The 24,094-nt window shown below is 41.7% G+C and overlaps 2 protein-coding genes and 1 pseudogene across 3 annotated transcripts in view; 2 read left to right on the top strand and 1 right to left on the bottom strand.

Moving 5' to 3' along the window:
• LOC133417995 (uncharacterized) overlaps positions 1-1,788 on the top strand; it is a 12,838-nt pseudogene extending 11,050 nt beyond the window's left edge.
• aldoab (aldolase a, fructose-bisphosphate, b) overlaps positions 1-24,094 on the top strand; it is a 24,632-nt gene extending 538 nt beyond the window's left edge. The window contains exons 2-10 of the mRNA XM_061706307.1: positions 13,852-13,933; positions 17,284-17,363; positions 19,475-19,710; positions 21,126-21,244; positions 21,763-22,029; positions 22,437-22,597; positions 22,730-22,988; positions 23,274-23,473; positions 23,725-24,094. Coding sequence (XP_061562291.1) covers positions 21,133-21,244; positions 21,763-22,029; positions 22,437-22,597; positions 22,730-22,988; positions 23,274-23,473; positions 23,725-23,817 — 1,092 coding nt within the window. The 5' untranslated portion in view covers positions 13,852-13,933; positions 17,284-17,363; positions 19,475-19,710; positions 21,126-21,132 and the 3' untranslated portion in view covers positions 23,818-24,094. The remainder of the gene's footprint in view (positions 1-13,851; positions 13,934-17,283; positions 17,364-19,474; positions 19,711-21,125; positions 21,245-21,762; positions 22,030-22,436; positions 22,598-22,729; positions 22,989-23,273; positions 23,474-23,724) is intronic.
• LOC133417996 (integrin alpha-M-like) lies at positions 1,429-16,490 on the bottom strand. 2 transcript variants are annotated; one of them, XM_061706296.1, is made up of 31 exons: positions 16,297-16,490; positions 16,104-16,193; positions 15,697-15,799; positions 15,521-15,618; positions 14,527-14,597; positions 14,342-14,456; positions 13,121-13,248; positions 12,898-13,040; positions 12,644-12,794; positions 12,410-12,560; positions 11,551-11,624; positions 11,353-11,467; positions 10,895-11,031; positions 10,271-10,417; positions 9,955-10,164; positions 8,877-9,010; positions 5,146-5,285; positions 4,916-5,070; positions 4,705-4,830; positions 4,543-4,616; positions 4,331-4,472; positions 3,647-3,745; positions 3,092-3,171; positions 2,939-3,025; positions 2,800-2,869; positions 2,618-2,716; positions 2,448-2,528; positions 2,259-2,369; positions 2,063-2,176; positions 1,889-1,999; positions 1,429-1,808 (listed from the first exon to the last, which is right to left on the bottom strand). In XM_061706296.1, the coding sequence occupies exons 2-31, from the start codon at positions 16,138-16,140 to the stop codon at positions 1,707-1,709; spliced, it is 3,405 nt and encodes a 1,134-aa protein (XP_061562280.1). In that variant the 5' UTR covers positions 16,141-16,193; positions 16,297-16,490; the 3' UTR covers positions 1,429-1,706. The 2 variants fall into 2 exon arrangements, with proteins under 2 accessions (XP_061562280.1, XP_061562279.1); XM_061706295.1 differs by lacking the exon at positions 16,297-16,490 and having other exon boundaries at positions 16,104-16,229.

Here is a 24,094-nt window from a genome sequence, read left to right as displayed (position 1 = left end):
GCACAATGGCCATGCAGCTTTTCTATTGAGATTGGATTGACTAAAATGGCTTAAAATATATTCAGACTAATATTCAGATAAGTGTGTGTCTTCTCTGCAGGCATTGAGAAATCAGAAAGTCTAAGACAACTTGAAACTGAGGTAGTCAGTTGTGGGAGTGCTGGTTCTGATCAGGAGAACATTTGTACTTCTGCCTTGGACCTTCAACAGGTGCATTCCTTTTATCCATATGTTTGCAATTTGCCATGTTTATCTCATCAGGTCTTCTTTCGTTTTGGACTAACCGTATTCAGGGGTCGCAACAGCAAATGATCCGCTACCATCTCTCCCTGTTCTCTGCATTTCTGCCCCAACTCCAGCTATCTGCAAGACTTCCCTCACCACATCCATAATTTCCTCTTTGGTCTTCACCTTTGCTTCCTACGTGGTGGTTCCATTCCTAGTAACCGTTTACTGACATTTCCAGTGTCTCTCCTCTACATATGTTCAAAACATCTCCATCTGGCCTCTCTAGCTTTGTCTCCAAAGCTTCCAGTCTGGACTGTCCTTCTGATGAGCTCATTCACCCATCAAGTCCCATATGTACAAATGTCTAGGCTTCTTTATGCATAGCAAATTTGGATGCATGGATAATGTTGTTCATTGCCTTTATTCTCAATGTAGGGGGATGATGGCGGCCCTCTAATCTGCAAGTCAGACTTATCTTGGTTCGAGCCGGCCCTCGTTGCAACAGATACTAGATCTCTCCGTGCCAACATTCAGATCTTTTCCAAAATATCGCGTTTTGGATCATTCTTAAAGGCAACAGTTGGCGACATGCCGTCACCTGCGGCTACTTCCTCAGCAGGTGCACCAGGTTCCTACGGATCTTCAGTCCTGTCTTTCTTTGTGGCTTCAACCTCAGTTTACCTGGTCGCATGCATATATCATGGAGAAACTTGAGGCTTTTCATTGCAGCCCTGACAATATAATATTGACTCACCTTTAACCCCCCTTATGGTAATTCACTTACTGTGCTTTAGACACATTTCCATCAAGCAGGGCTTTTAAGTTTTCAAGGAATTGTCTCCAAGGAATTGTTTGCAACGATAAACCCTGAACTATCTTGTCTTTAATTCTGATGATGAATAGTTGCACAAGTTAAATAGTTAAATACACAATGTGATGAATTTTTTTTTATATATATATTTTTCTTAAATAGCACCTTTGGGTTCTGCCCATTCCATTCCAATTGTCGAACAGAAGTGAGGATTTTTTTTTTAACTCCAGTCTTTAGTTATCATACCACAGTGGGTGCCAAATAAACGGGTATCAAAAAGTGGTACCATGCAATTTGCTTACTTTGGAACCCCAATCTCAGCTTTATTGGCCGGTGCAAATGCTGCCATGAGGCCAAACCCAAGTAAATTAAGTACCTCAACAGTTTTTTTAAATGTTATTTTATTCTGAATACAATAAAATACATCATAAGATATGAAAAACTAACATATTTTCAAGATGTTGTTTGTACGTCTGTTCCATACAATTGCAGCCACTGTTTAAGCTTATACAAAATAATAGTGCAAAAATGTCACTTGATATGTTCTCATGAAATTCTATTGAATAATGTATGAAATCACCAATAGGACTAATGGACCGTGACCTCAGTGTTTTGTACAGCTGCAAACAAAAGGCTGAAATTATTTTTTTATTTTTAAAATTTGTTTTCATTCCTGCATGAGCGTGGCCTCGTCTTTCACTGCGCCGTCTGTTTCTGCGCCGTCGGCATCATTAATCATCTCTTTGTATTTACTCTTGAAAAATCCAGCCTATGAATACAAAAGATTTGGAATATTATCTGGATTTATTTGTTTGATTTATTCATTTATTCGTGTAATTATTTTCTCACCTTATAAAGGACAGCTGAGAGTATAACCAGTATAGCCACCCCCCCTAAGGATCCCCCGACTATCTCTTTGGTAAAGTCTGGTTGGGGATACACTTCTACCTCTGTTTCAATCTGAAATAAACAATAATATTCGAGTCAATACATTCAAACTGTGACATCATATTGTAAAATTACCTTGCGCACGGGAGGGTTGTTAATAGACGATGTCGAAAAGAAGATGTACTGGTTCTTGTCATATTCCAGACTGACTGTGCTGGTAAAGATGAACTTGGCCTTGTCGAGTCCAATCTGTTTGGGAATAATGGCAAACTTAGATGGGCTGTTGAATGAAATACTTTCACATCCTTTTACACAGACACTTCTGCATTACCTGCTGGATCCATGCTGCACTCATATTGGCAGATATTGTGTACCGCGTGCCCTCTAGCCTTCCCATGAATCTATTGCACTTGAACACCCTGCACGTGGCCACCGAGCAGTCCTGTGGGACAGTCGAGCACATTTAATGCATAATGAAGTGCCCACTTATACAGTATAAAAATGATTGAATTGTTCTTACCACTATCTTATTTTTTTGCAGCTGACCAACAAAATTTATGACCTTAGCTCTTTCCTCATTGCTGTATTGGCAGTCTGGAATCTGAAACGGAGACAGTTCATGTCACTTAAACAAAGATGGTTAAGGTGTTTTCATGCAGCTATATTTACACAGACGAAATGATGTGCTACCTGCAAAGTGCTCAGATTTGCCCAGATGTCCTTTTCACCAAGCTTCACGGGCACCCTGATCACCACTGTGACATTAAAGGCTCGGATGTTGTTGGAAACCTAACACAAAGTCAAGAGTGGTACTTAAAATAATAAATCCACTTGAAGAACTTTATTTTATTTTTTTTCAATGATGACTTTACCAGAACGGATTGCTGGACTGACTTCTGCATGTCATTTTCTCCGTAGCTGAAATTGATGTAGCGTAGAGAACTGAAAAGAAATGAGATTAATGGTCAGGTCAGTTACTACTCGAGTTGTCGTTACTGTCCAAATACACACCTTTCCATTGTAACAAAAATGCTGTACTTCACACCAATGTCTTTCACTTTGTAAAGTTGGCTTAGAGCCGAGTGGTGCTCGTTCCCACTAAAAGAGAGACAACAATTGAAGTGTGCAACAAATAATGGTGTCACACTGGTTGAAGAATTTTACCTTGTTGCATTAGCTGTGACAAATATCCTGTTGTCCAGTTGGCTTTTGGTTTCGATCCCGTACGAAACCACAAAGACAGCCTGAAATGTCATCAAAATTACAGAGATTTGTTTTGGGTCTCTGAAATATTAACATACTATTATCATACTATAGATATTTATCTATAGTTCTCTCAGAGGTTGCAAAAGTACTCACACTTTGTACTTAAGAAGTACAGATAGTAAAGACTCTGGTAAAAGTAGCTTTACGGATTTAACTCCCGAGTTTTATGAAACATAAAAAAGTACAGTCTGCAATATGCTCAGGTGTAAAAGAAAGAAAAACTTACATTTTTATACAATACAGCGGCTAAAAAAATCTACTTCAGCAAAGTAACACAATATTTGTACTTTCTACGTGTAATGTTTTACACAGCACAATTCAACATATTGATGCATCCAAGAAGTACTGGCATAGATTCAATGCATGTGTTGTAATAATGTGCAATGTGTGTTGTACTCTTTTGCGCACACAACAATAGGTAACGACAGTGTTTTTACATAGCACTGAACCAACCGTTGAGTTACTCCTGAAAATGGGCTTGTCAATGGTGCAGTCTGTCTTTCCCCGAGATACGACGCCTTCACCGTCCAAGGAGTTGCACTCAACACGTCCCTTTAAGGAGATAAGAAATCCAAAATCATTTCTGTGTAGATTCTCAGTCATTCAGGTCACGCTAAATCTCCAACGTTGAATAGAGGCAACTGCACTCATCTAGTTTGTGAAAGACGTTTCACCTAAAATCCAGTAGGGTTCTTCAGTTCTAAATTGTAAGTTAAAGTGAAGGGGCATTTCTTTGAGAACAGTGGTGTCCAAATTCTGGATATTCAGGCAGACCGCTGATTTGATAGAGCTGGAAGATGGTCCTCGGAAAGGTGGCTATTTAACAAGTTGTTTGAGGGTAGCAGGACAGCCATTCACCAGCCACCTTGAACAACAACAATAATGCTATTGTGACCACACCCTCCAGATTCATACATAGAGAGACTCCACACTTAACTCATTCACTGCCACCTTTCCCAGTTAAAATGGATATTTGACTTTTATAGCCAATATTTAAAACTAAAGAAGCCTTTTGGATTAAAGGTGAGACATCTTCAGCAAACAAGATGAGTCCAGTTGCCTCGATTCAACCTTTGCGAAAAATCCAGAATCACCATAACTGGAGAGGAAGAAGTCTTTGTTCGTGTTCATCCCTACCTGCAGGACGGTAAATTTCCTGTAGGAGAATGCAGCTGGGTACGTGAGAACGACAAGGGTGTTGTAGGAGTTTTCGCCCAGGTTCTCGACGGATACGGTGACATTCAAGAGCTCATCGATGCCCACTTTAACCTCCAAGGATCTGTGCCATGATGAGAGATGTCAAACATTGCAGAACCAGACCTTAAAAACCTTGATAAAATGACTCTGACCTGCTAAAGTTGAAATCCAGTTTGAGGTCGTCTATACATTCCTTGTCTTTGCCACAGTCGATCTCAAAGGCCAACTGTGGAGAGCAGATGTCAGGTGAACATTGAAAGCACTGCAAGAGATCTCCAAACCTTACAAGGCACAGATGAATGAAGCCGTCTCACCGGATGAATGGTGGTCGTCTGGGCCTGTTGTGCCAGACTCGGGCTCAGGTTATTGGCAGCGGGCAAACCCTCAAATGAGAATCGGAGCTCATTGTAAAGAGGATTCAAAGCATCTTCTGGGCAGGGCTGTGAACATCAAGACGGTGAGGAAGAGACGGCCGAGAAGCACATCGGGCCTCACACGGGTCTTTGGTGCCATCCAACAACTCACCTCGATGTAGAATTTGACACTTAAGCATTGTGGCCTTGCTAAATCGAGAACCATGGTCCCGCCCTTTTCCCGGTTCTTGTCACTGATGTAAGCTCGGTTATTGGGCACCTTGCGGTTGGCATCCAGCGTTAAAGTATAATTAACTCTTGCTTTCGCTGCAACAAGTTAAAGTTTAAAAGTGAACATGATGCATACACATGTCACGGAATGAAGAGTGGAGAATTAGGCACCTCCTTGCACGTTCGATTGTTTGCTCATCATAAAGCAGATGTCTGCAAGGAAGAGCTTTGGATTGTCGCAGTTAGCAATCGTCGTGACTTGTTTCGGGGTGTAGGAAAGAATGCTTTCTACCAACACAATGGGTTTGGATCTGGAAACACACACAAGTAGGCGCAAATAATGTTTCACGTCGTCTTTCCCTTTCTAAAACAATGGTGCTTAAGCGCAAGGGCGACAAGTTTCGTTTTGATATGGTTTCCGAGATTACGCAAAATGGGCAGCACAATGGATGAGATGAGTGGTTAGCCAGTTTGCCTCACAGTTATAACGTTTGGGGTTCGAATCTCAGCTCAGAACGTCCTTTGTGGAGGAATTCATGTTTCTCCCCGTCCGTGCTTGCCTGGGTTTTCTCTAGTAGTCAGGATTCCTCCCAAATACCAAGAAAAACGTGAATATTAGCTTCATTGAAGACTCAAAATTGTCCATTGGTGTAAATGTGAGCATCAATGGTTGTTGTGCGAGCACTAATAATGCTTGGAATGTGACTGGACAAATGCTGCATCACATTAATTACCACCTACAACAAGTAGTAGAATCAGAATCAGAATCATCTTTATTTGCCAAGTATGTCCAAAACACACAAGGAATTTGTCTCCGGTAGTTGGACCCGCTCTAGTACAACAGAGTCAATTTACAGAACACTTTGGAGACATAAAGACATTGACAAAAAACAATTGTGCAAAAAGATGCAGAGTCCTCTAGCACTTAGAGCAGTTCGAATGACTAATATTGCAATAGTCCGGTGCAATGACCATTGTGCAAAGGGCGCTGAGACTTCAAGGAGTGTATGTGGTTTAAAGTGACGAGTAGTGCGATCATCTGGGACAATGTTGGTTGTATAAATGTTACAGATACTCCTCAATCTGTGTGCAAATGGAGCAGATGCTACTCTGGCATGAGTGGCCAGTATATGCAAATAGTGCAGCATGGTGAGACAACTACAGTGAGTGCGCGAGTAATACATAATTGGCCCCACAGAAATGTGACAACGAACTCAAGTCAAAAAATTGCCAGCTTATTGTAATGGAATTATAGGTTAGGTGTTTAAGAAATTGATCGCATGAGGGAAGAAGCTGTTGAAATGTCTACTAGTTCTAGTTTGCATTGATCGGTAGCGCCAACCTGAGGGAAGGAGCTGGAAGAGCTGGTGACCGGGGTGCGGAGGGTCCGAGAAGATTTTGCACGCCCTTGTCTTAGTTCTGGCAGCGTGCAAGTCCTCAATGGTGGGTAGGGGGGTACCGACAATCCTTTCAGCAGTTTTGATTGTCCGTTGTAGTCGGAGTTTGTCCTTTTTTGTAGCAGCACCAAACCAGACTGTGATGGAAGAACACAGGACTGATTCGATGACCGCTGTGTAGAACTGTCTCAGCAGAGTTGATGTTGGTCGCCCACTTCAGGTCCTGAGAGATTGTAATTCCCAGGAACTTGAAGGTCTCGACGGTTGACACAAGGCAGCTGGACAACGTGAGGGGCAGCTGTGGCGAAGGATGCCTCCTGAAGTCCACGATCATCTCTACAGTCTTGAGCGTGTTCAGCTCCAGGTTGTGTTGGCCGCACCACAGCTCCAGCCGCTCCGCTTCCTGTCGATATGCAGACTCGTCACCTTCCTTGATGAGGCCGATGACATTGGTGTCATCTGCAAACTTCAGGAGTTTGTCAGTCAGGTTCGCTGAGGTGCAGTCATCCGCAGACCTGTTCGCTTGGTAGGCAAACTGCAGGGGGTCCAGCAGCGGACCTGTGACACTCTTGAGGTGGTCCAGCACGAGACGTTCAAAGGACTTCATGACCACAGATGTCAAAGCGACAGGCCTGTAGTCATTCAGATCAGAGATTGCAGGTTTCTTGGGGACTGGAATGATGGTGGAGCGTTTGAAACAGGATGGAACTTCACACATTTCCAAAGATCTGTTGAAGATCTGAGTGAAGACTGGAGCGAGCTGGTCCGCGCAGACTTTGAGGCAGGATGGGGACACATGGTCCGGGCCTGCCGCTTTGTTAATCTTCTGTTGTTTGAAGATGCGTCTCACATCCCGTTCATGGATGGTTAACGCAGAAGTCAGAGGTGTGGTTGTGGTCGCGGGTGCGGCCGGGTGGGTGTGTGGTGTGAAACTGTCCTTTTCAAATCTGCAGTAGAGGTATTCAAGTCGTTGGCTAGTGTGGCTATTGTTCTCAGCTTGGGGGGATCGTCGCTTGTAATTAGTCAGCGATTGGAATGCACGCCAGACTGATTTAGAGTCGTTTGCGCTAAACTGTTTTTCCAACTTTGCTGCATAGATCCTCTTTGCAATGTTAATTTATTTAGTAAGCTGGGTTCTAGCTCGATTATACAGGGCTCTGCCCCCGCTCTGATATGCGTCCTCCTTAGCTTGGCGAAGCTGCTTAAGTTTAGCAGTGAACCACGGCTTGTTGTTGTTGAATGTCCGAAATGATTTTGTTGGTACACAAACCTCTTCACAGAAACTGATATAGGATGTGACAGTGTCCGTATATTCATCCAGACTGCCAGCTGAATTTTCAAAGACACTCCAGTCTGTGCAGTCTAAACAGCTTTGAAGTTCCATCTTGGCTTCATTGGTCCACTTTTTGACTGTTTTCACTGTAGGCTTCGCACATCTAAGTTCTTGCCTGTACGTCGGTATTAAGTGAATTAAGCAGTGATCAGACGAGCCCAGGGCTGCACGAGGTATAGCACGGTATGCCTTTTTTACCGTAGTGTAGCAGTGGTCTAAAGTATTATTTTCCCTGGTAGGACAGTCGATGTGTTGCTTGTATTTAGGGAGTTCGTGGTTGAGTTTAGCTTTGTTAAAGTCCCCGAGAATAATGAGGGGTGAGTCCGGGTGTTTTTTTTCAATTTCATTGACTTGTTCGGCGAGCGTTAGCAATGCGGCGTTCGTGTTAGCTTGAGGCGTAATATAGACTCCAGCCAGTATGAACGATGCAAACTCACGTGGCGAGTAGAATGGTTTACAGTCTAAGAATAGCGACTCCAAATGCGGGCTGCAGTGTGTGCTGAGCACCGTGACGTCCGTACACCATTTTTTGTTGATATGGAGGCATATCCCGCCGTCCTTTGTTTTCCCCGATGATTCCATGTCGCGGTCCGCTCGATGAATGTTGAAGCCGGGAAGCATGACGGCGCCATCGGGTACGGCGTCGCAAAGCCAGGTCTCCGTGAAGCACATGGCCGCGGAACGTCCGAAGTCTTTACTGGTCTTTAACAGAAGATGAAGCTCTTCCATTTTATTGGGTAGGGAGCGTACATTTGCGAGGTGGATCGACGGGAACGCCAATCTGCGTCCTCTCTTGCGGAGTTTCACCTGAATGCCGGCTCGCTTCCCTCTGTGGCGCCACTTCCGTCTCCATGCGCCGAAAACCGCGGACGCCGCTCCGGTGAGTAACTCGGGGAAAAAACTGAGCGGATTTTCGAAAGTTGGTGACAGAAAGTCCGGAGTAGCCTCCTTGATGGTTAGCAGGTCTCCCCTTGTGTAAGTGAGTCGTGTAAGGTCTCCAAAGACGGACGAAAAACACAAAAACAAAGACAATACTAGAGAGCGCGTTACCGAGGCGACCACACTGGTAGGCGCCATCTTGGAATATAAACCAAAGAGCGCAAGTCGTAACATATGAATTGCCCAAAAGCTGCTGCCTTATAACAATGGCGTAACAACATAGTATCCCTTACCTGAGTAAGGTGACTGTTCCTTTTGAACCCACCGCAAGGTCAGGCAGGCCGTCCCTGCTGAGGTCCGCAGAGGACTGGCTTATGGACATGCCGAAGAACCGGAGTCTTGACTTGAATTCTGAGCCAGCAATTCTCTAAAGGAGTGAATAAGTAAACATCTTTTTTTATATTGTCAGTGGTGCGATCAGGTGCAGTTTCTGATCTGGCGGCCGTCCAGAGCGGCATTCTGTGGGCGGCGGCACTGTTGAGCCAGTGCTAGTGTTGCTTGCATGCTCTTGAACAAAAACATGCGACAGATACATATTTTTGTGGCTCAAACGTGGAATTATAAGAAAGACGCTAGCTGGAGTAGCATCCACTTTTCGAGGTCGTAGCTGTGGTATTTGATTGACAGTTGAGCGAGGTGTGGTTTCAGCTCATTCAGCGGACACGCCCACAGTGTTTGAGAGTGGAGAATATGGCTTGATTTGTTTATTATTATTATTTATTTTTTTGAGGCCTCATTTTATATACTCAGTCATTCAAATTTAGCTGGTTTGTTAACAGCGCTCTTTTCTGTGGTGTGACTAATCAACAATACATTTATTTTCACTTTACAGCAAAGGTGTCAAATTCAAGGTCCGGGGGCCAGATCCGGCCCACCACATCATTTTATGTGGCCCGCAAAAACAAATCATGTGCCTCCAATTCCATGATTCTTGCTAAAGTCCGTACCAAAATTTCAAATTCTCCTAGGTAAAAAATAATTAGGGTGACATATTTTTTAGCATTTTTTTTTTTGTGACCAAAACCCTCTTTACAGTCACTTGAACAATAGTTGAACAAACTACTATTCTTGAAATCTGATTTCAAAAGTAGCTTTCCATCAATTTGTTGTGTACGTGTAATACTACGATGAGTCAATGGAACATTTAAATGGTTTGATAATGGCCCACTGAGGAAAACCAAAACTACAATGTGGCCCAAGACAAAACTAAGTTTGACACCCCTGCGTTACAGGAACCTTTAAGTACAGAGTGTGAGTACTTTTGCCCCTTCAGCTGTGTGTAAAGGAAATAATGGTCGATGATCAATTCACCTGTGAGAAAGTAGTTGAGATCCCTCTTCGCTCGCCGTGAAATATGTAGACGCTGCCTTGTCCGTCATCCTCCAACGGCGCCCCAACCGCCAAGTCATTGAGTCCATCTGAGTTGAGGTCAGGAAGTATCGCAAGGGAAGAACCGAACCGTCCTCTGGGGGATTGGGCTCCTCTCAGGACTAGAGGAGAGTCGAACCGACACTCAACTTTCTGGTAGAGATATATGAGGATGAGGCTCAGAGTGGTGATAGAACTGATTTTCAAGAAAAGTTATAAAAAAAATAAAAAAAATAAAAACCTTCTCAAAGTGACTCACCAAGCGGATCATGTTGCAAACATAAACCCTCCCCTCTCTATCATCCTCCACAAACATGGGGGCGGATATGAGGATCACATCTGTGCTCTTGTCCCGATTCACGTCCATGGCACAAACCACTGCCCCGAAATATTCACCGATCTGATACTGCAGCAACATAAGCTGTTGTGATTCTGTACATTTGGAAAACATTCACAGCGCTTCCCTTTTTCCACATTTTGTTATGTTACAGCCTCATTCCAAAATGGAATAAATCATTTTTCCCCCCCTCAAACCTTTGCACACAACACCTCATAGTGAGAATGACTTTTTTTTCTTTACATGTGCATATGTGGCATATGTCTTTTTTTTTTTTTTTTAACACATTTGCAAAATTAAAAATTGTTTAAAAAAAAACATTCAATTTCTCATTATTAGGAAATAAATCACATTCAAAAATGTCAAACAAATCAATTTTGGGGGGATATTTTCATTTTGCTTTTCTTTTTTTTTTTTTTCTTGTGTCTGCTTTGCTGCTCTTCCCCAATTGTGGGACTCATAACCGCTTATTCAATTGTGTAGGACACTTGAAATCAAGAATGAATACAAATTATACAGTATGTAAGTAACATTGTGGGAGCATACCTGCCAATTGAAGGGATCTATTGTTTGGCCAAGCCTGTTTTGGGAAATCACCATCACAACTCCTCTGTGTTGGTATCTCGGAGCACCAAGTACCGTCACACTTGAGAAGCGCGTTTGGGCAACTGTTATGGAATAACCTGAAATTGGACAGGGAGACGAGATTGTGCAGTGCAGCTCCAGATCCAGCAGGTAGTGCAGTGTGCGTCTTTGGTCCCAACATTTGTTAAATAGGATAAGAGCGATGAGGATAAAGAAACACAAAATCCTTATACAGTGTAAGAGTTGTGCAGTGAACAATATTTTTTTTAGTATGTAGTCTGTCTACTGTATAGTGCCACACCTTTTTTTTTTTTCATTCAATGATTATTTTTCCAGAGTTTTACAGCAATTACAAAAATATATATATATATATATATATATATATTTTTTTTTTTTCCAAAATATTCTCATTTTCATACCCAGATAGCTGTCAGGATCAATGTTCATAGGAAAATAGGAATTTCCTCCCTGGCCCATGTACGTTTGGAAGCCACCTCTCCATTCGTTTGCACCGACAGACGCAATCTGTACTCCCTGAAGTGATGGCAGGAACTTCAGGAAAATCGTTTGAAAGGGACAGAACGATTGTGCTGTTCACGTGTGCTCGATTTAAGTACCCCAGGCATAAAGGCAGCGCTGAATCCCCGCTGGGCCATCTCCATTTTCAGCTTCTCGCCGCTCGATTGAGATCCTGCGATAATTAAATAAACACATTACAGTTTAACAATGTAATTTTCCCCCCATAATTATTTTCTCTTGTAATTTATTATTCATGTATAGCTATGATTTCTTTCTCACAGTGTTATCTTTTTTGTTTTTGAAATTTGTACGAACGATTACAAACACACTGAGAAGAAGCAAAAACTAACATAACAAGGACAAAGGAGAAATAAAGAGCTATTAAAGTATTATGATAGGGGGGGGGGGGGGGAAGTTTCAAGAATAGAATCGTATTCTCATAATATTTTCTAATCACAAAATAATGACAATAATCAGAATAATTCAACGGTATTCTGGTAAAATTAAGGCTTGTGTTGTTATATGTTTAAATTTTAATTATGTAAAATTCTGAATTATTTTAATATGTGGATGTATTGTAATATTCATCTTATGAAATATTTGTTTTTAGGCTGTTCTGCTATTGGGACGACACTTATTTTTCAGTGTGGGTATTGTTATTATTATCATAACGCTACAAGAATAACCCCGTTGTTTTTGTTACAAAATTGTACAATTATAAAATAAACTCATAATTTTAGCAAGTGTATTTCAAAATTCGCACTCAAATGGTCCCCAACAGTGCTCGTCTTAACACGGATATATGTTGATGCTTTGCATATTATGACTGTTGCAAAATTACAAATATTATCGTAATTGGCATAACACTTCAAAAATGTGCCCTTATTCTCCATTACATTGCACAGAGAACAAATAGAAGAAAGAATGCTTATTCCTATGGAAAGTTCCCATCTGTACCTTCAATCGCAAAGATGCTGTCCTGCAAAGTCTGCTGTATTGCGTCGAGCGCGTTGAAGTTCTGCACTTGAAACACATGCTTTGTTGAGGGAGAAGACGCGATGGTGTTCAGCTCCCTTTTCGCCTTTTGCTTTTGAAATGCGCCCCCCACCTTGCCAAAACAAAGAAAAATACGGTAACATTTAAGCACGGGAAATCCCAAGTTGCTGTTGTCGTGCGTGAAGTACAACTCACCCCGATAGCGAATCGAACTATATTTTTTCTTTTGGCTAAATCTACTGCTGATACCAAATCATAACTGTCAGTAGATTCTCCATCAGTGATCACTATTAGAATCTTCTTCACTTTGGGCCTTGAACCTGTGTCTTCTGAAAAGACATTATTCCTATACCAACACAAATATCAGTGTTCAATAAAGACTCATTGATCACGTTTGAAGTCATGATAGCGATTCAGATTGCATAAGAGCGTGGAGAAAAAATACATACATAACACTCCGAATGGCCCTGGCTGTGTTCGTCCCTCCTCCTAACTGCCTTATTCCATTCATGTCAGCTCTCCAGGTGTTAACATTGAAATTATTAAAATTGTAATGGATGATGGGATCGAAAGAGAATTGGACAATGGCAAACTTTGGAGAGTAGATAAAAGACATACAGTACAGTATATTAAAAGATGTACAAAATACAAAATAGTCTTACAGTCTCTCACCTTGGAATCTTTGGCCACAAAGAAGCCGATGAGATTAATGACAAAAGTCTTCATTTTTTCAAAGTCTTCCTGATTTACGCTGCCCGAGCCGTCCAGCAGAAATACGATGTCCGCTTCACTTCGACACTCTAGTCATGAAGAAGAATTCTTGTGACGACTTCCTAGTATTTATTCTTATTCAAAAAAACCTAACTAGTCATCAAAATATCAGAACCTGCACCATGAGCATTGTTAATACATTTTAAAAAATGGACAACAGAGCCACTTTTGGCCTTAAGGGACCACATCAACCATTGTTACAACTGAATGGAATATTAATGAGGCTGATTCCACTCAAACGACTGTTATTGGCGGGCAGAGGCCCCTCGCCGATGCATCTTAACGATTGTCGTTTTGCAATAAGAGTGATGCCGTTAGTGGTTGGTGCGCTGACCTGTTTCCTTGGGCTTCCTGAACTTTGCTGAAAATATCCACCACTGGAATTTAAAAAGAAAAAAAAAAAATGCCCATTCCTCATTTGACAACAACTGGGCGTAAGATAGTGAGGTTATCTGATTAACATGATAATTATGAATGGGTGCTTGATTTTAGAAATGTCCTGTTGTCAACCAAATGTTTTTGATCCCGCTCCTTGAGTTGATGTCATAAACATTTGTGATTTACAAAACAGCGAGCGTGTGTCAGCGGAGACTGCCTGCACCATTCTCAACATCCGGGTGTCTTCTTTCCAGGAAGAAGACCGGACGTGATCAAATTTACTACGCCAGCAAACAAGCAGAGCGAAGGGACATTAGCAACATTTCTGCCCGACAGGTAAGTTTATCACCTGTTTTGATTTTAGATTTTTTTTCATTGACTGTACAATCCAAAAATAGAACATTTCAAACGGATAACATTTAGTGTTATAGTAACACTCCATTACAAATAAGTCATGGTACCAACGTAACGTCGGCTTGTTTATAGTGCTAATGCTAGCTTTGTATTACTTGCGCTGCAGGTGTTCTCGGTGACTATTTATAATGACTAGGACCTTGAATAGTCAAAAGCCACAATGAACGGCCATGTTCGAGAATCGCACTTGTGCACGATAGTGAGGGCCGTGGCTTTGGTCAGAGGGGGCGGGGGTATCGTTGAAGTGAGGCTACATTCAAGTCTTTTGAACAATGCAAACTCCCTTTGACATTAAAAGCAAATTAAAATGGAAAATGAAAAGTGAAGCACCCTCAAGAGAAGAAGGCATGGGAGGGCTGAGGCCATCAGAAGAGTCTAGCACCACGCACACACCGTTGTACATGGTGATGCTTCCGCAGTCTTTCGGGATGGTCGGACCACATACCTGCAAGGGAACAGATCGGTGGTGGGATGGGCAGGAATATACACTCACGTCCAAAATCACTGTGACTCACCAGGGCATCTTTTGTGGATGGATCAATTGTCATGCTCAAACCAAGCGACATGTTGACGGCAAAACCCGGCACTGCAACGAAGAGAATAATTGATTAAGACCTCTGCACCTGCTTAGGGCCCGTGACCACGAAGGGACCTCCAAGAGCAATTCACGGAAAACGATGTTTGCTCATTTTAAAATATTTTTGGGCACTTTTCCCTCACATACCATTATATCATGATTATTTATGTATGCATTTGATTGACATTTTATTGTTCTTGCACTTATTATTTGTTTTAAATCAAAGTGATTTTATCGGTTGTTCTTCCACTACCAAATGTTATTTTGCTTATGGCCCCATGTAGACGTAGCTCTGCCTGTGTGTCATCCACCCAAGACATAATATATATAATAATAGCTGCCTCCTTTTTCCCCTCAGGGAAAAAACAAAACAAGTAGTGACTGTTATTACCCAAGTTAACACAATTGTTCCCACGCAATTAATCCAAAGTTTCACGCTGAGCCCCTTTGAGCTACTTTGCTAACCATAAATGCTGAACCTATCAAAGCACAGAGGTATCAGACTACCCCCGGAAATGAATAAAATTCCATCCTCGTCAAAGAATGCACGTTAGAGGAGATATGGAGAAGAACAAGAGCCGGCGCTAAAGTGAAATAAAGTGAGAGAGAGGACTGAATATTATATTCTCAGCGCTGCATTGATCATTATTGAGAATGTGAGGTTACTCGCCAATGAACGAAAGTCACGAGTTTTAGAAAACCAGTTTTTTGTTTACATTGAACCTTCAGCTGCTGAAAACAACGCGAGTGACGTCATGCACGCTGTGATGGCGAGATTATTTATGTTCGGCACTTTGTGTCAGCTGCGTTTGTTTTTTTTCAAAGTGCCGTATGAAGGAAGTAAGAGTCGAGTCAACCAAATCAATTTTACAATTTCTATCTTCACTTTAAAGCGGCAGCGATTGAATGATTGTGCAAAGTGTGTCGCTTACCTGAAATTTGTAGCGGACTGCAGGACTCGGTGGAGCATTTAAAGATTTGCCCCCGTCTGTTTTGTGAATATTGAGCGAGGGGCGCACTGACTAGCAATCTGACAAAATACAACCAGACAAGTGCTATCATAACACATCGCATTAACGAGACATTTGAATCCCATTCTTTCACTCACTCGGATTGTCTTTGTACTATCTGGTAGCCAAAACCTTCTGCGGGGTTCCTCAAGGTCTTCCAAGCCACAGGGTCAATATTGAAACCAACTGCAACTTTATATACTGAGAAGAAGATAAAACAAGAACAAATTGTGTGCTGCTGCTGCTGATATACTGTATGTGTAGCGAGTCGTACCATCACCAAGAAGAGACAGAGTTAATAGATGATGGATGGATGGATGGATGGATGGATGGATGGATGGAGATTAAAAATTAATCAATGCTGTTTAAAATCGGAAATGACTTTTAAAGGTTGTCTCCGCATCATTTCCGATAAGACTCGTGTGCCGATGATTTAAAATATCAGAACAGGCAGCAGGTATTCTTTTGTAGAAAAACTCTATATTTTAAATATATATTATCTTACCAGTGATGATGAGTGTAGTAGATGTGAGCCAGTCCATCGTGTCACTCCCACAGACTGCGCTGAAAGACTGCAAATGCTGCAAGGCAACAACTAAACAGGAAGATGTTGAAGGCAAAAATGACAGCATCAATAGCGTGACAGCTAAAAGAGGTAGTAAGAGGAACTCGGTTGTAAGGAGAAAATATTGTCTCACATTTTAAGTGGCTGGGACGCAGAAAACCATCCTCACTCGTTGATTACTTGGCTAACACAATAGAACTAATTGACACGAATGTTTTTCTCCATTTTTCGATCCTGACAAATTGGCAAATGTAACTGGCTCGTCTACTTCACTTGTTTTTCTTTTTAACATAGTGTTTGATCTTTCTGATACAATACTGTCGCGAAAATATCGAAAGAGACTCATTTGTGTTACATTTATTGCAAAATATCCCAAAATAACAAGCTCTAGTTCTCCTTTTGCTTTTACTTCCTCTGCTCCGTCTTATTCCATTGTTTGTCGCAGGAAGTTCCACATTGCACCAGCCATATAAAAGGCAGACTTGTGCAATATCCCCATTTTTTACATTCTGATCACTTAGCCAGAATTTAAAACGGTACATGGACATTCTGTGTTGGCATACACATGATTGAGCTTAATATGTGGTGACAGGAAGCAAACCAATGATCTAATCTTCACTTGTAGCACCATAAGCTTTTCTGTGTTATTTAGCAATACTACCATCACTGTATAATTGTTACTCAGTAGCAGAGGTGGCAAAAGTACTCACAGACACTTGCGTAAACAACCACTGATAAAGGTACTAGTACTGAGTCAACTGCTTCACTTACGGCAAAGTTCAAGTACAAACTCTGATATGTACTCCATTACAAAAGTTTTATTTGTTTGTTTTTGTTTGCTGTTAATTATATATTCAACCTGTGTTAATAACTTAGCACATTGGGAATAAAACTGCACGCAAAATAGTAGTGCACTCCGTTTTTCCTATTAAGCAATGATTAATTCTGCACAATTCACATAGAATACTCAGTTATTAGATTCATCCAAATCTGTGACTGTGAAAGGTCATTAAAACAGTGGCGGCCTAAGACCGTATATACACTAGAGCACATCATGGCAAAAGTCAAGTAAAATTACACTGTCATTTGGGAACTTGCAGTTGTTGTCTTCTCATCACAGGCGTGCATGATGACTTGTCAAGACCACAACTACTTTCAGGAAGTCGAACTTTCTATCCATCTCGTTCCTGCTCAAGCAAGGTAGGGTACACACATACATTTACTGTGTGAGCAAAGGCCCGATCCTGGAATGCCTGTGAATGATTATCCTGTGCTATGGGGTGTGCTAAGAGTAGGATTTTCCTCCCCGATCTGCTCGGAAAGTATTTGGGGGCCGACAGTGGTAAATGTTAAACCTGTTTAATAGTTCTGATCACAAATCCTCCTGTGTGTGGTCTACACCCAGTTCAACCGAATCACCAACTCCATGATACCATTAGGCCATTAGCATTGAGCAAGAAACATGGAGAAGAGACTTTTTTTGTTTTTTGTTTTTTTTGCTTTAGTGGACCACATTAAATGCTGATCTGGCCGCTGCTCCTTAGGTTTTAACTGAAGAAATAACTTTCTTTATTATTGTTATAACTCTCTATATTCTTTCTTTTCTTTCCACGGTTGTTGACATTTTCTTTATCAGCACCTGGGTTCTCTTCACAATCAGAACCTTTTATACATGTCTCGCACGTCTTTCACCGCCAGAAAAATTACATATTCTCTCACATTTGAAAAATCACTAAAGATGTTAAAAAATGGTGTGTGCACCCGAAAAAAATAAAATAAAAAATCACAAAACAGCCATGTCGGTGGTGCAGATCTGTAACTTTCTGCTTGACGACTGGGCAATCAAAGGTTGTGCAACTGGACTGTGTGCATGTGTGACCTTTACCGTGCATGCCAGCTGACCCCAACTTCCTCCCACTGAGAAAGGATGACAGGAAAAGGTCACAGAAAGGTCAAGGATCAGCTCGCTCTGTGTTACTGAACGCGGGGTTGGATTACGAAAGGCACATTCAGTATCCTGTATATAACGTCATTCCACTGCTTTCTAAATGCTGCAGCGCTTCTCATAATAGAACCATAATAATTTTGTCTTTCGTCTGTCTTTGTGTTCTCAAAATGTAATCCATGGATCTCCAGATCCGCAACCTGTGGCTTGTGGGTCCACAAAATAATAATAGAAAATTGAAAACAAATTTACAATGCAGCAAACAAAATAAATCAATTACTCTTCCCTTCGCTTAAGTACAATTAAAAGCTCTGTTATGATTGTGACATTGTCAACTCAACACAACTTTATTTATGGAGGACTTTATCTGACATCCCCGTAATGAATAAAAAGTCTTTTTTTTTTTTAAACAAAAAGGCATATTATTACGGGAATTACTACAGAAGTTGCATTTTTTTAAATTAACTTGTTGAAATCTGATTAATTTCCCAATGGAACTTTGTAAACAGAAGGTTTTATCCTAACTCAATATTACTTTTTTTCTTGAGAAACTTTTTCGCATGTTCTAAAATGTGACTTTTTTTTTCTCGAAAACAGGCAACTTCAGAGTTTTGCACCAATTACCACCGAAAAAAAGACAACATTAAAATACATTAGTGTAGTAGTCTGAAGTGTTTATCAAAAATAAGGCTGAGGTTTAATTCCTAAAAAGTATATTGCTGTCGCCTGGAAGAATCCTGGCATCTCCTTCAGTAAAACAAACCCACAAAAATAGCATGTTTCTTAAGCCATTAAGATTGCATCATCTGAGAGCCCAAGCCCTTTTCAAAAATTCATTCAATAATTTGTAAAAACTACAGACCCACATGGGGACTAACCAATAGTATCAGTTTGTGAAAAAAATATGAAACTGACCAAATTTGGACATCAGTGGTTTCTAACACTGCGCTTACATAAAGGGAAAAAAAAAATAATAATAAATAAAATAATAATTAAATTAAATAATAATTCAATTAAAATGTATTGCATGTAAAATTTTTATACTAATTGCACCTAAATAGATTTAAAAAAAAACAAAATGTTTTCAATGATCAAATGCAAGTGTATTGAACTTACAAGTTGAATACAACTGAATTACCACTAGTGGTGCCACACTTTGAGAATCACAGTTTTTTGGCCTTTTTAGTGTACATTTGGTACTTAAGTTTAATCGGCGTTTGGATTATAAGGGAATCCCTGTCCCTGGACCCAAAAACCTTGAGAACCACTGGCAGAGAAGATGTTAAAAGGAAGTAACGCTTCCTTCATTCTCCATGTTCTCACGCAGTTTTCCTCATTTCCTTCTGTGCCGTTTTCCACTCAACAGCCCCTTTTTGCCCTTTCGCTGGCCAGCTGCCACCACACCACTCCAGCCCGAGACGCGCTGAATGTCACGAGCCGTCTCTGGTTGCGTCCTGTTCTTTTTATAGACGAGCAGCTGAAATGTGAAGGGTCACAATAGGAGGATAAATGCAAGGGCCAGCCAGCCCAGTGGGTGTCGCAGACGAAGGCCACTTCTCTACCTCCCTCTCTCTTCTCCCAGCTCTCCTTCTGATCTCAAAGGTAAAAGGACAACTGTTTAATTGCCCTTAGTCTCTTTTCTGAATTTTGTGTGGATTTAAAGCATGGTGTGCATGCCCTTTCCATTGCGATAGACATACAGTACACTTTGTCACTTTGGCTGTCTTTTAACCCTTCTTCATATCTCACTACATAAAGAGTATCAGTATATGCAGTTTGTTTACAGGCTAGTAATTATGTTTTTTAAAAAAAGTGTATAACAGTTAATAATACGTTTCTTAGTACTATTTGGCATGTTCAACTGTTTTGTTAAATGTCTGAGCCTGCAGTCAGCGTGAACTGCTACCTTTAATATCTGGTATTATAATTATCTAGTAAGGAGAAAGGAGTTTGAGCTTTGTAAATAATAATGACAATAATAAAAACATGGTTTTTTTTTTTTTTTAAATCTCATAACAGTTTTAAGTCTTTATAAAGTCTTAACATGCTAATTCATAATGAGCTCTTAAACCATGTATTATGATTGTTGACATTTTCATGTTTTGGTTGGTTTTATCTCCTCCAGTTGCACGCACGGCCTCTGGTTTCTTTTATGGAACACCCTGGTGCTAAGTCAGTATGTATGCGTTGCTGCGCTGTGTATATTTAGTTCAGACTCGTGTTGTCGGGGGGAGCGGTGGCGAGGTATGCGGTAGAAGAGAAGGAAAGGTCAGAGATAAAGATGGAAGGAAATGGAATCGGTCAGACACATGCCAGTGGTTGTCGCATGTGTGTAAGGTGGAGTTGTTCTAAAACAGTGAGCAACCGCGCCACAATTTGTTGGTCAGGCAGGATACCATGAGAGCGAGCATCAAGAAGGTTTCTCTCCCACCACTTCCTTTTCAGTTGATACTCTTTGACTTCATATTTCGCTTTGAGTCACAAGCATAACCCAACAACACATAACCTTTTATTTGCCCCATCTGGCCCATTTGCACACTGACTGAGGAGTATCTGCAACATTTGCACAATCAACATTGTCCCAGATTATCGCACTACTCGTCACTTTAAACTGCATACACTCCTTGAAGTCTCGGCACCCTTTGCACAATGGTCATTGCTCCGGACTATTGCGAGATTAGTCATTCGAACTGCTCTAAGTGCTAGAGAATTAAAAATTGTACCGGCATTACCAGATAACTAGCAACCCTTTATTGCTCAGTGACTGTTTTGATCAATGTCTTTGTATCAAAAGTGTTCTCTGTCAATTGACTGTCGGTTGTCGTACTAGAGCGGCTCCAACTACCGGAGACAAATTCCTTGTGTGTTTTTTGGACATACTTGGCAAATAAAGATGATTCTGATTCTAACAACGGGGGGGGGGGGGGAGAGTATTATCAACACCCGCTCCACCCCCCTGTCAACGATTGCACCACTGAACTTACCAAAATGTTCCTCTTTCTTCTCTTCCTGAGCAGAGTCAAGATGCCTCACGCATATCCCTTCCTCACTCCTGAGCAGAAGAAGGAGCTCAGTGATATCGCTCACAAGATCGTTGCTCCCGGCAAAGGAATCCTAGCCGCAGATGAGTCTACCGGTAAAGATTCCCGATGCGCTACTATACACTGTTCACAAGCATATTCTTTAGAATCAGCAGCACAACACCAGCCCAAAATCATGTTCATTTCTTCATTTTATTTTGAAGTTATTATTTCCAATAAATGAATTAACAAATTATTTAATCGTATAATTTAATACAAAATGCACAAGAAGGAATAAATATAATTTTAGGAATGATAGCTAAATTAAAGCAAAAAGTGTTCCAGGACTCTTGATCATGTCAATGCTCGGTGGGCTGGACTAAAGAACAGAGCGGGCCATATTTTGTAGGTCCTTGTAAATTGTAATTGTCTCTATCTTACCAAGACATTTTTACAACAATTTGAGGCTGACAAATGTAGACTGTTAACACCTAAGTGGAAGCTATTATACAAATGAAATACAAACAATGAAATGATCACAACCTGTAGGTGTGATGATCCTTGTGTCTATATAGACATTTGATCTCATTTGATCTCATCTTTACACATTCCGGTTCCTTGCTGTCCACTCCAGGTAGCGTGGCCAAGCGCTTCCAGAGCATCAACGCGGAGAACACTGAGGAGAACAGGAGGCTGTACCGCCAGCTGCTCTTCACCGCTGACGACCGCGCCGCCCCCTGCATTGGCGGCGTCATCCTCTTCCACGAGACCATGTACCAGAAGACCGACAGTGGCAAACCCTTCCCCGAGTTCCTCAAGGAGAGAGGCATGGTGGTGGGCATCAAGGTCGACAAAGGTGTCGTCCCTCTGGCCGGAACCAACGGCGAGACAACGACTCAGGGTGAGGCCAGAAGTAGTTTAGATGTGCAGAGCACAAACTAGAATCCAACCAAGATTAAATTGAGCCAATGAGAACGACAGTGGGCCAACTCCATTTTGGTCATTTTGAAATGAAATACTGAAATGAATGGAGAGAATGAATGTTTCAGATGAGCACTGGACTAAATCAAGGTTTAGTTCCAACTTTCACATATTGGGGACAACCCATTATTGCACTCAGTACTTTGGTGCCAGTGCATCTGCATGTTGGTATAAGTGGTATTTGTCATTCAAATATTGATAGATTTCAATATGGATGTTTGGACTTAGAACACTATTGAACTAAACTATTGCACTTAGACCACTATTGCACTATACCCATAAAACAGATGATGATTCTTTTTTGATAAAGCTTCTTGTTTGCTCCAGGTCTCGATGGACTGTACGAGCGCTGCGCCCAGTACAAGAAGGACGGTGCCGACTTCGCCAAATGGCGTTGTGTGCTGAAGATCACCCCCACCACTCCCTCAAGACTGGCCATCATTGAGAATGCCAACGTCCTGGCCCGCTACGCCAGCATCTGCCAGATGGTAGGATGGGCTTGTGCTTGCTTAACATTTATGGGGCAAGAAACCATATCTGGCAACTAAACTTTGTACACCTTTGTAAAAAAAAATAAAATAAATAAAAGCCTCTCCGTGATCTTCTCCTGCATTCCTCAGCATGGCATCGTGCCCATCGTGGAGCCTGAGATCCTCCCCGATGGCGACCATGACCTGAAGCGCTGCCAGTATGTCACCGAGAAAGTCCTGGCCGCCGTTTACAAGGCTCTGTCCGACCACCACGTGTACCTGGAGGGCACTCTGCTCAAGCCCAACATGGTTACCGCCGGCCACTCGTGCTCAATGAAGTACAGCAACCAGGAGATCGCCATGGCGACCGTGACCGCCCTCCGCCGCACCGTGCCCCCTGCAGTCCCTGGTGTGACAAACCTCTATTTTCTAACCCACGACTTAATTTTCAGATGACAAATTTGATTAATTGGAGCACTACAACTTTTTTTCCTTAAAAAGGGTCATTTTTTAAAATTCTTATGGCATTTAGGGCTACAAATAGTTGTTATGTTTATTTTGTGTTAGGATTTCCAAGCAAAAATTTCTCACCTGTGAGGGGTCCCTGGACGCCAAGATTTTGAGAACAACCGTTCCAAGCCACGTGGCAAAACTGCATAAACTCAATTGGTTCTTTTACTCTTCCAACTTACAGGCATCACCTTCTTGTCTGGTGGTCAGAGTGAGGAGGAGGCTTCCGTCAACCTGAACGGCATGAACCAGTGCCCTCTGCACAGGCCCTGGGCCCTGACCTTCTCGTACGGACGTGCCCTGCAGGCATCTGCCCTCAAGGCCTGGGGTGGCAAAAAGGAGAATGGAAAGGCATGCCAGGAGGAGTTTATCAAGAGAGCTCTGGTACGTGTTCAAATGAAACAGAGGTGGTAAAAATAGTCGCACTCTGTACTTTAGGAGACGTACAGATACTATAAAATGTGGTAAAAATAGAAGTACTCATCTAACTCCTTCAATTAGTAAGTACCTGAAACCTGAAAAAAAGTGCAGTAACAAAGCACTTGTATTTCGTTACTTCGCACCACTACGAATGAATCAAATGCCACGCGCAGTGTGTTTCATTGTGTATTTATAGCCTGTCTTTCCTTTTGCAGGCCAACAGCCAGGCATGCCAGGGAAAATACGCTTCCACTGGAAGCAGCGCTGCCGGTGGAGAGTCTCTGTTTATGGCTAATCACTCTTACTAAAGCACACCACCACCACGTTCACTCTCTCACACTTATCACGCCGGCGCCATGACTCTGCCTGTCACCTCTCCGCTAATGTAAAGCCTCGCGGTCGGAAGTGAGAGTGGAAAATCTCCTCCTTTTTGATGTCGCAACCGGAAGATTTTCCTCCATTCCCTTGACCTTATGCAGATTCACACCTTTTCTCAGGTGAATATTCCCACACTGTTTTTACACAAGTTGCACTACTTTTCATTGGATTTATACTGGTTCAATGAAATAAAGTGTTTTACCCTCC

This window comes from Phycodurus eques, chromosome 19, assembly GCF_024500275.1.
Source record: "Phycodurus eques isolate BA_2022a chromosome 19, UOR_Pequ_1.1, whole genome shotgun sequence".
NCBI classification, from domain to species: domain Eukaryota; kingdom Metazoa; phylum Chordata; class Actinopteri; order Syngnathiformes; family Syngnathidae; genus Phycodurus; species Phycodurus eques.
Note: the sequence above shows the minus strand (reverse complement) of the source record. Positions and strands in the feature narration are given on the sequence as shown.